This window comes from Ylistrum balloti, unplaced genomic scaffold (genome assembly GCF_031769215.1).
Source record: "Ylistrum balloti isolate Yb309-2 unplaced genomic scaffold, AGI_CSIRO_Ybal_v1 Utg370368, whole genome shotgun sequence".
Classification (NCBI taxonomy): domain Eukaryota; kingdom Metazoa; phylum Mollusca; class Bivalvia; order Pectinida; family Pectinidae; genus Ylistrum; species Ylistrum balloti.
In genome coordinates, this window is record NW_026782259.1 from 1,347,298 (window position 1) to 1,359,936 (window position 12,639).

The window sequence follows — 12,639 nt, forward strand, 5'->3', positions numbered from 1 at the left end:
TATACCTATATAAAAATGCATCAGATTTTGAATAGTGAAGTAAACCAGTGCATATCTGGGTTGATATAACCTTTCATCTATTAGCCCTAGTAAACTTTGCTGTCAATCCGTATAAAGGATTTTTAGGATATTTCAATATGGTGAACTTTAATCAAGCTGATTTGATTTGCCTGAGATTTGACCTATCTCTATAGGGGATTGTCAAATAGAAATAGTTATGACCAATATTAAAAACCTGCAATATTGGCTTAACTAAAAGATGCCTGTTACACAAAAAGCATTGATGTCTGGAGATGTGTACCTGTAATGTTATACCTGATGGGGTTAGCCAGCAAGCAGGTTGTTGTTGTCTGCTCTCCCAATGATTAAGACTTTCTAATAAATTACGGCTCATGTTGCATCCTTTGATTTTACAAGATTGACATTAATGATAACTGAAATTGATTCCAGTACAGTGTGCTTCAAAGAGAATTGGTCTTTTAATATACTAGTCATAAACCATGTAGCTGTTTTTTACTGTTATATTGTCATATAATTAAGATGACAAAAAAGGACACAAGTTCATTATTAACGTGGTTTTCTTGAAGACATTATACTTAGCAGTGTAACCCGCAGCAAACTATGTATTGACCGTTAATAGACATGAGACACTTGGCATCAAGAGTACCAATTTCCTGTCTGTATATAGGAAATATTTAATATCAAATGACAAAACTTTTAATATATTGAATGATATATGAGGAATATGGCAATTTCGAATGATTTTCTCAATATCTTTTGGGGTTTATTACATGTCTTTATCACAAAGTATATTACTCTCTGTGTAATCTATTTGTTTGTCCCTAAAATGTCTGCATACAAATTCACAAATACCACATGTCTGAAATATTAATATAATCGGTTTGGTCCTATTAGTATACAAGTTCTGTATGCTGGCAATACATAAAAGAGATGTAAGTGCCTTGAATATTAACAATAAGGCATTTCTTACCGATGATAAAATTTCTTTTTTGTCGACCCCACACAACCCTATTAAATAAGGGGTTATAGAACTTACTGACATGTGCAAGTTTTATTGTAAGTAAATGCAATTTAAAAAGAAAAATACAAGTCGAGTGTAAAATTGAGACCAGAATATAATTCTAACCCTTGGCTAACCTGTCACAGGTGACTAGCCTTTGTGTCGTCAAAGTCACGAAAATATTCTAAAATATTACGAAAAAAAACAGTGAACAAAGTGACTTTTCTGGTATACAGTTTGTCACCAATCTTGTCCTTTTTACAGGGTCATGAATATAATCCAAAGCTTGCATGCCCTGCTAATATTAATCAGTTTATATTCGGTTTTAAAATCACACAAGGACAGGCACTCTGCTATTGTTACAAATTTTCATATAACTGTCCAGATCTTGTTTAGGGCACTGTATAGCCCTGTGTTGATTTTTATCTGACGGAGAAGATCATAGCTGATAAACAGAAGAGCTCAGCAACACCTTGCGGCAGTGTATAACATCACCAAATGGTCACGTCAATAATGCCTTTTTTTGTGGAAGGTCATCTTTATCTTGCCTAAAGTTGACTAATTAGTGTTTAGTGTTGCTAATTTCAAGTTGCTCCAATCTTTAAAGAGAAAAAGAAGAAAAACAAAAAACACTTTATAATCTTTTCAATCCACGGTCACAGAAATATCAAATTTCGGTCTCTGACGAAATACAACAGACTAACAGAGGGAAGATAGGCATTAAAAATTGTGGGTTCATTTAATCAATTACATGTTATGAATATGCACTGGATGGCACGGTAAATTTCATAAAATAGAACAGTGTTATCATCATATTATCTATTACCAGTGTCATTGACTGTATCTCACGGAGATGTATTTAAACCCTATCGTATCGTAAATTCATGGTGTTATGTTCCGGACAGGAAAAAAATTCTTTTGTTGAGGATTTACCAGCATTATTGTTCTTGTGAGTCATGCTTCGTCTAAACACATTTCAGTTTGTAAATAACTGATGTTTTTAAACATATATGACACATCCAGTTTTTGTTAATTCTTCTGAGTGCAAGAGAAGTTACTATCAGCATTATAAAATTATCGTGATAAGAGAGTATCAAGAAATAGAGGGGAGAAAAAAAAAAGAAAATATTTTTCAGGCAAAAAAAAAATGAAATCTTATACATATAACATTCTTCATTTGTCTGATTGATGCATTCGTTAAATATTTGTCAAGTTCTTAGATAAATTCTTACCGAAGTCTTGGTTATTTTGGGAATAATGAATTAATATCAGTGTTTTAGAGTTACAAGAAAAAAGACATTTTTCTGTGATAGGCAAATTGCAGGTTGTATCATTACCTTGTAACGGGGTAATTTGGAAGAAATTTTGAACGGTTTTCTGTAATGCATTTATGATAATGAATTAATTTGATAACATTCTATAGAGTATTACTACTTGAAGTCATATCAGTACTTTAATTCAAAAGTTAACGTGATTTATTTTTACCCCTGTTTGAAATGATGGTGTATTGCATTATCAAAATGTATTGATCTGTAGGTATAACTGACACTGCCTTGTGTACACAGATATGGTTTTAGTATTTTAATTTGGTCTGTTGGACCATCTAGCTTTAAAAAATGTTAATTTTAATTGATACATTAGCAAGCAAAATGCATTACCAAAATTTCAAAGTTTAACCTTTGTAATTTATTGGATTAAATGTAAGAAACTGACGAGGTAACTGACTGCTACTAGTGGAGGTATATGTGTTTACAGTAGAGTTACTTATCCTGATTTGCGAGCCTCTATTAGCTTACTGCTGTGCAAATTTGTCATTGCTAACCAGGAGAGCGTGCATGCATGGCTGGGGTCCCTCCTTCCATCAATGTTGTGTTCCTTCCCTGCTGGTTCTTGTTAGAAAATATGTTTTAGAGATAGCTTGCCACCCACATGTTCAGTTTTCATATCCACCAAGAAGAAGAGTTCAGCCCGAAATCTCATAACACAGGATAAAATCAAATCTCAAAGTCCATAAACCTAACTTTGTATATATCTCTCACAGCAGTTAACATACTACTGACTAACTTGGGGTAAAAAAAACCACAAAAATCGGCTTGTTGATTTTATAAAAACTTAAAAAAGTACAGGTAAAGACTGAAACATTAATAATCTATTTCACTTTTAGAAGAAAGGTTTTAGTATATAATTTCAATACCAGAAAGCTGGAAACAAAAGTGAAATAACATCAATTAAATAAAAGTAAAAATGTTGAGGGCAGTGCCCCTAATAAACTCCTGCTGGTATATCAGGAAATAACAAAATATGATACTGCATATCAAACAGGCCTGACAGAATTATAGTAGCACTACTGCCTGCCAGCTGCCGCACTGCCAGTCAAAACCCACTTCTTGGATAAAGGCCATATTTACATTACTCATTCCCTCTATCCCATTTTTATATCATTTCACCAAAATTATGATATGGAGGGAGCTGGATACCCTAGCCTATCTATCAACAGAAATCAGACAGAGGAAAAAAAGATTTAGAAATGGTTTTTGTTTTCATAAAAATGCCATTTGAAAAAAAGAGATAGCTTTAAAAGTTGTGCCTAGGTAGTTTAGTTTGTCAACAAGTCTGACGGTTAGGATTTGAACTTCGGGTCACCTGATAAAAAAAGTACCAAATTGGATAAGGCTCTTAGACAGATCTGATGGTGTTTTTTGGTTGGAATGTCATTCTCTGGTTTCTCTGGCAGTTGTATACCATTTGTCATTGTTATGTGTAATGGGTTTATATATATTCGAGCAATTCATAAAGAAAAATGATGCGGAAGTGTCTGGCACATGTGGCAGAAATCAGCCATATTTTGAGTGTATTTTGTTTGAGGGTGTTTAAGTTCTAAAGGAACGTATGCCTACATCAGAGGCTTGATACCATCTGTAAGTGTATATGAATGTCAAACGATTTTGGACTGTGATGAAATGTTAATATCAGATGTTATACTTCCACTTTCTCTCAGACCCCCCTCAAACCATCTTCTCTCCACTGGTCCCTCTACTCCCCGTCAAAGTATATCACACAGCTCTGAACCAGCTTCTCTCAGTCTGCTAGTCCCTCTTACTTCCTTCTCAAAATATGTCGCGAAACTTTGAACCAGCATCCATTGATGTGTTCAAAATAGCTTCCGTTGGTGATGTGTTCACTGTTACATTCCTCTCAAAATGCATTCGCCCCAGTACCTCAGTCCCAAAAATATACTTTTGTCAGCTCTGAACCATCACAGTTCTGAACAGTCCCCCTTCATTATACACCGATTTAAACCTGTTTCTTTAGTGATTATTTACATTATTATAATTTTTTGCTGTAGATGTAACAATACCCGGGATGTGCACCTATCAACCGTCATATTTTTGTCTGAAAAGATTTTTTTTTTTATAAACTTGATAGTTTTATAGTTAGCTTCAATATCAACAATCTCTATTTTATCACTTACCTGAAAAGTCATTTCAAAATTTTGTCGAAAAAAAAATTGTAAAATTTATGTTATCGTTTATCTTAAAATATCAGTTTGTTTAATTTTGAAGTTTTCATTACATTTTTATCTTTATTCTGTAATTCTATTAAAGTAATCTTCACTTTATAAGTTGAAATCTTTATTCCGTTACTGCATAAACTAGAAATAATTATTGTCAAAACTTAAGTAAACTGTATGTTTATTTGGTTACACTGTATGAATTAGTTTTCTATGAATAGATTAGAAAAAACTAAATTTTCAATCTGAAAATTAACAGATTGCTCCAGAGGGGTGAAGAAAGTGAAACTCAACTAAACATATGCTCAACACCGGGTTAGAATTCAAAATAGGGGAAAGAACTAGGAAATAATTGGAAACAGCCAGTTTTCAATTATAACAAAATTTGAGTTATTAGAATTTTTATCATGTAAGAACCCAGTGAGTGAAGCGTAAATTCATCCAATCCTGCATATACCAGCATGTTCTACAATGTGAATCAACATTATCCTCAGGACAAAGGAACATTCAATTTGTATTCATTTCAACTAACTAAATGAAATTGCAAAAAATCTCTTACCTTAATTTGTGTGCAGTTGAACATTTTAAATTAAAAACAAGAGACTGCGATCAACGTTTGCAGTCAGTGTAATTTATATTATCAGACAAATGTATATATGCTGACTTTCCTTTTAGAGAGCAAGAACTCGTCTGGAAATTGCATGTGTGGTTTTTTTTTTTGTTTTTTTTTTCACTTGAAAGAAAAAGAAAGACCAATAAAGTTTGAAATAATTCTTGTAAGACTGAAATGAGGAGGGTTATAAAGAGGGGAAGAAAATTTATATACAATACATTGGATTTGGGATAAATAATGAGAAAAAAGTTAATGCATTTTTTGTTTTTTTTTTAAGATAGATGAAAAAAGTTTTGATATGATTATTTCAAATTGGCCTTTCTGTGTCTTTCAGTGGTTGAGAGATCCCAGTTTGTTAGTGATGATCCATTCTTCCGTCACAAGTGTCGCCTGTGTCATAAGGTCTTTGGCAGTGACAGTGCCCTTCAAATCCACATACGTTCTCATACAGGTAAGACACGCAATCGTCAAAGCGTAAAACATCCTGTTTCTTAAGGTTGAGACCGATATTGGTGTTTGTTGATTTCATTTCTTCTTTATAGTATATTTCCTTGAAGTTTCCTAAAGGTTTATCAGCTGACTTTAACAATTATTTGTACACATTTATCTCAGTGTAACTATTTGATATCTCATGGTTTGGTTTCCGCTGTTCCATGGAGTTCTTTGACAAATCAAGTGATCTCTAAACACATGTTGGTCATTCCTAGATGTTTTAAATAAAAATAATTGACACTTAGTTTTTTAATAACTGTTTGGTGCATTTTCTTTTTATTAAAGTGTTTTTTACTTTCAAAATATAGAAATACTGGAATTCTCCACTTCTGAATGAAATATAAGTAATTTTGTGGTTTAAGTCTACATGTGTACAACTCTTCGTGTCCAATATAAGGTGCAGTTCTAATCAGAAAAAATTCTCTGTTAATTATTGATAATTTCAAAATGGCTTTGTCACTTCTGTATTATGGGCACAGTCTGTTAGGAACATGGTCAGTTAATTCTACAAGAACTACCAAATAAAGATGGTGTTAAAGTTTACGAGTATAACTTTGGTGATGATATTTTTTTTTTCTTAAATTAGAAACTGGATAAAATATTGTCTAACTTTCTTAGGAATACCAATAACATATGTAGCTTAGGTTTTTACTTTTCTGTTCCATTTGTTTAATTTTTTCTGGGCGTTGGAAGGAGAGTGGGGGCATGCCTTAAGTGCCATAGTCTAATTAGCTGTTCATTTACAATTCCGCTGGTATGTTGTTGTCCAGGAATTTGTCTAGGGAGGAGGTGAAACCCTGCTGTGGACACTAAAACTGTCCCTGCTCCTACAGAATGTGTAAACTACCATTTAAGTACATGTGTAGAATTTATTTGTGCATAGCATTTACTGATTCTTAACATTCATGGTGCACCAGATTCCCTTTATCAGCAATTAAGTATGGCACGTATCATAATTTAGAATTCAGATCTATGAAGAAGAAGAAGAAAGAATGATTGTCGCTCTTCATACAAATGAGGTGAAAAAAGCAGGTGCTAATTTGATTATTGTGAAATTTATGGCGAAAAAGAATATTTCGTTATATTAATTGCAGAAAAGAGTGTTTTAGAAATTAGTGAATATTCCTTGGTACGGCTCCTTATGATGCCAACTCATTAACACAACCCGTGCAATAAATTGTCCAAAAATTAGATTATTTGCGATTAGGGATGTTGATGATGTATTTCTTCATGATGGTGAAATCAATTTACAAAAATGAACTGTAGTCGGTTAGAATTATGTCAATTTTCGATGGCAGTAATGTCTTGAAGCAGTTGGTAAGATGCTGGTGTTACCATGCCAGTGATGTTAATTGTCTTTATTTATTAAAATAGATGAATTCTTCAAATAAAACTGACACTTTGCCATTGTGTACCGAGTGGCAAATTTTGATAAATCACTTGACTATATGTTAGTTTTGAAACAGAATGAAGAAAAATGACGGATTGTTCTCATCATCCTGTACCTATCCTAGTAACGATAATAGACTCCACTAAAGTATTATATACAAAGTCTAGTTTATAACAATCAAGTTTTATATATACATATATATACTGCTGTTATGGTATTTCCAAATTAGTTAAAACCCCAGCGCAAAGTTAATGCATTACAGGTTCTTTGACAAATAGCCTGCCAGGCTGGATGATGATAAGTACATTTAGATCACTTGTCCCTGTAACCAATTCTATCGTAATTTTGTTTTACCGTTAAGAATCATTAATAACATTTTCCAATTCTGCATAATTTGAAATAATGTTCTGTCATTTCTGAGAAACCTCCAATCACATGATGTAGATAGTCAGCATTATCATCCCCATCTTAATGTTAAAAAATCATGTATTATTATATTTGAATATTAAAAAGAATGAGGGGGAAAAAAAAGCTGAAGTTCTTAATTTGAAACAGAGGAAGCAAGTAAGAAATAAGAGTTTGGTATATTAAACCTATAGTCTATTGTGTTTTTGAAATGAATCACAAAGCTACAACATAGAATTGTTCAACTGGCCGATTTTATTTGATTTATGAAATAGGATTTTAGTAATTTGATAGCAATTTGAATATAAACACTGACAAGGGTCGGGATCAATGGGTTTGTAACATCTGGAATTATCATTTCGTCATTTGATACTTTGGGTCCAGTTGTATAATTAATGGGCAGACTGAGTGGATGATATATTACAGGAAATCCTGGTGTTTGAAGAAATTTCTCAAATGGTCATTAATGGGCACTTTGAGTGGCCAATATCGCTTTACAATGTAGATTTTATTAAATTTCTCTCACTCATGAAACTATGTAATTAACTGTAGATAAGGCAGAGGTCAGTTCCAGTTTGGTCTGATGTAGCTGGACATCACAAGACATGATTGTCACAGTTGGCTCAATCTGTGAAAAGATGGAGAACCACCCAAATAGACAGATGTCGGGACTGAAGTGTTTGATGAGCAAGGGTGAAATTAAAAGTGGGTTCTAGGTGATAAAATCATTTTTATGTTGAGGCAGTTATAAGGGGATTAGGAGGTGTATAACTTATCAATAGATTCACCTAGGATTTTATGTAACCAAACTTGTTGTAGTAGGTGACATAGCACCATTCTGACAGGGTCCCACCCAGTGATGATAAAGGAGAGATTCTAAGCCTCACACACATTTTGCAGATGTTCCAAAATTTCATTTTAAACATTTTGCAATAACACTCCAGAAAATTTACATCAGAATATATCATTTTTTTCTAAGGAATGAAAGAGTTGAGAGCTTTCTGGACTAACTAAACGATATTTCCCGCAGGAAAACTGAGAGGTATCCATGAGAATTAATTGAACCTAAAAGTACGATACTGGAGATAAGTGCGGTACTTTTCTGTAATCCATTCCTGGGACGTTGTCCTCGTGAAGACAATAGTCACAGCCCGATCCGTGTGGGAATGTAGAGCTGTTTCTCTATGTATATATGGATTATAATGTGTTGACAAAGAAGTACAATACCTGGGTTTGCATAATGATATGGCTATGCTAAAGGATGCTAAACAGTCGGAATTGTCCCTATACACACAGGTTTTTTGATGGGTTCACTGTGCAGGTGGGGAAGACTTAGAGAGGTGACATACATTGGTACCTAAGGAACATTCGTTAAGCAAGGTATTAGCATCTTCTTTACCTGACTTTTATCCATAACAATGGCACCACTCAGTGACTGGTAATAGAATTAAACCTTCATTCAACGCCACAGGTGACTTGGCTGAGAAAAAAGGCTAACAAAAAACAAGGTGAATTCTAGGTTTGAAATTATATTTTCACACCAATTATTTTGGGATTTTTTGTATTTCTGACTTCTTATTTTATTTAAATAGGAATAAAAAACTTTTTTTAATATATCAAGAAAGTATAAATTTAATTTTCACTGTGGTTTGGATTTCCTCATGTGTGGTCTATTTATTAACTCTCATCAGATCATTTAGAAAAGAAATAGCTGTTTATAGAAATCAGATGAAATTTTATCATTACAATGATAATTTTCTTTCATAGTTTTCTTTTATAGAAGGGATGTTAGATATAACATATTATGAGTTCATGTAAAAGTTTGAGTTAAGGACTTGTATTATGACCAATCCCAAAGTACAACCAGCTTAGTTTGTTTACAGAACAAAATATGAAAATATTTGACCACACCTCAACACATTAACATTGTACACATCATTTAAAGATGACCTTGAGTGTTATTTGTGCTTCCCCCACCCCTCTGGCCATTGAGTGGACAGTGGTCAGGTTTGAATAACAACACACCTGTTGCTGTACCCTACAAAGGATATTTCATATTCCGAACGTGATTTCACAAAGAAGGGTCAGAAACACTAAACCACTTCAGGGCAAAAATTATTTATAAAAGTGGACAGGATTTTAGAGTAAAGAATGAATTAAAGAGATCAACATGGAAAGCCTGTCATTTCTATTAAATTGGTGAATATAAAGTGAGACACGATTATCAGGACCAGAATTGGGGTCAAGCCATTGTATAATATGAAACGCTTAGATGATTTTAGTTACTAATTGTATCTGGATGTTATGTCCAGTCATCCTGAGAAATGAGATGTCATCCCCATGATACCTGACCACTCCAGGGAACTGTGTAGGTGTTATTATCAAACATTTACTGGACTGGCCACATTTTTGACAATTGACCACACAAACAGCTGACACTTAAATAGAAATTTATTTCCATGGTAATCTGGTGTTTGTCAGAGTTTAGTATATAGATTTAACAAATATTTGCAGGGTGGACATTAATTGTACTGACTCATTGTGCCTTTAGAAATCTTTATACTATTAGTGTCCCCACCCCTCCTTCTGTCTACCACACCCACACCTATGTATAATCAGTGGTTCCCACCCCTCCCTCTATCTACCACACCCACACCTCTGTATAATCAGTGGTCCCCACCCCTCCCTCTATGGTCGTCACCCACATCTCTGTATAATCAGTGGTCCCCACCCCTCCCTCTATATACCACACCACCCCCTCTATAATATATGGCTTATAAACCCCTACATCTATTCACACAGCTACTTTGATATTGGTACATGTTCCTTACTAAAATGTACCAGTATGAAACACATCTTCACATTGAATCAAACATTTTTAAAAAGTCTGTTAATAATGACTTCCGAAAATTCAAAGGAATTTTCAATTTTAAAATGAAATGGATTCAACTGATCGAACAGTTTTGAAATTATTAAAGAATTTCAGTATAATGTCCTGTATGTGTTGGTAATATAATACTAAAGAATCTTACATAAACAGAAAGTGAACCGTTTCTATACCAATACAAAAATGTACTTGTAGATTCATTTGGAAATCAATTATTACAGCCATGTTGATGTGTGTTATTTTCTTACTGTTCTCCCCAAACAAACATCTCCATATTTGATGCAAGTTTAATCATACATATTCTACATCTACTTTACAAAACTCTCAGAGTTGTAAATTATACATTTTAGTGAATGACAAATTATGTGAATGCTCTTTATGGTTAGAAAAAAAGGGATATTTTTTTCCATGATGATAATTTTGAAACACTTACTGAAGTGTCATTTAAGTGGTCCTCAGTATATACATTAAAATTATATGAATTATTAACAGTATTACACTTAGAAGGTTATTTATTTACATGTAAAATGAATTTGAATTACGACTTGTGATGTTCAGTTATGAACTGTGACTGCACAATTTTTGGTTGGATAATTTTCATATCATTTATTCATATTTATTTCTATATTTGTAAAACTATTCATTCTACTGACTGATAAAAATGCAATATTTATATTGAAGGTAAAAAGTGACACTAGAAAACTACAGCTATGAATATGATCCCTATGCGCCCCAGTCTGCCCTCTCCTTACCCCCACTCTCACCTAAATATACTGAACAGAGATTTCTGAAGAAAATATTATTGCTATGAATAGTGATTTTTTCTCACTTGACAAGATAAGTATTGCTGAACACTTTTTGGCCAGAAATTAAAAGGCATTCATAACTTTGACCTTGTAGGAAGGTATCAATAACCTTTGATTTGATAGGCAGATTACAATAATCTCTGACCTTGTAGGAAGATATAAATTACCTTTGACCTGGTTAGAAGATATCAGTAACCTTTGACCTGGTTAGAAGATATCAGTAACCTTTGACCTGGTTAGAAGATATCAGTAACCTTTGACCTGGTTAGAAGATATTAATAACCTTTGACCTGGTTGGAAGATATCAATAACTTTTAACTTAGCAGGAAGATATCAATAACCTTTGACCTGGTTGGAAGATATTAATTACCATTGACCTAGTAGGAAGATATCAATAATCTTTGACCTGGTTGCAAGATATCAATAACATTTAACCTAGTAGGAAGATAACAATCACCTTTGACCTGATAGGCAGATAACAATCGCCTTTGACAAGGAGAAAAGATTTTAATTTCATATGACCTTCTTTTGCTAGTCTATATGGACAGCTTAAGGATCAGTGAATTTTGACACCTGTGTTGTTCTGTCTTGATATGAGGAGGAACTTAAGTTAGATCAATAAGGATGATGTTGCTTAATGGTCATTTGAAAGTGACCAACATGGGTCATTTTGCACCAGGGGATGACCTATTCACCTTTTGTTAGTGTGAGGCATCTAAATTGAATGTTTCACAATTTGCATAGTAATAGCCAGTCATATGAAAGTAATAGGCTGGTATGACCAGGATTATGACCAGTGAAGCACTCCCTGACCAGTTAGACTGGACACTCAACCAATCATTGTATAAACTCTACCATTATACGATGACAATATTCATAATAAAAGTATATGAAGGTTTGGCATTTCTTTTCTCTCCAGTTCTAGGGGCCTTAAGGCATACACAGAATGTTTTTATTTATCTAATTGAAGGTCTATATAGATTGAAATGGAAGTTGAGGTAATTTATTATTGTTTACTTTCTGATATGTTTACTGGTCAGCATTGTCTAGTGGTACATAACCCTGGTCAGCTGATAAATTAAATAAACACCTCTTCTAAGCTTCCTAAATCTAAGAATGAATGCAAGATTAATGGAAAGTTTTGGGGCTTTGTTAGTCTCATATTAATCAGACCTATATTTAAATAGCTACATAATTTCTTGAGAAATCAAAGGCGAGAATTCTTAAGCACTGGTGTTATTTCATATTTTCAGTAATTCAAAGTGACAGAGTAACTGGATTCCTTTGATCTTAGAATGGGGACTGATAACTTCCTTCTGGTAATTTTAGAAATTCTTCAACTGTAACCATAATTGATATGGATAGTCGGTGAACCCTGACCACACTGAAGAAACATCTGATAGGGTTGGCAATCCTGTTTTCATTTATTATTGCATAAGTTGGCCGGTATCTGGGTCTCGCTTTCTACCGAGATTATCACCAGGCAATTTTATTTAGCTTATCAGAAATCAATT

At 33.5% G+C, this 12,639-nt stretch overlaps 1 protein-coding gene across 1 annotated transcript in view; it reads left to right on the top strand.

Moving 5' to 3' along the window:
- The window catches only part of LOC132553938 (sal-like protein 1), a 58,362-nt gene that overhangs the window by 39,690 nt on the left and 6,033 nt on the right, over positions 1–12,639 (top strand). Inside the window, exon 3 of the mRNA XM_060218233.1 lies at positions 5,480–5,596. Coding sequence (XP_060074216.1) covers positions 5,480–5,596 — 117 coding nt within the window. The remainder of the gene's footprint in view (positions 1–5,479; positions 5,597–12,639) is intronic.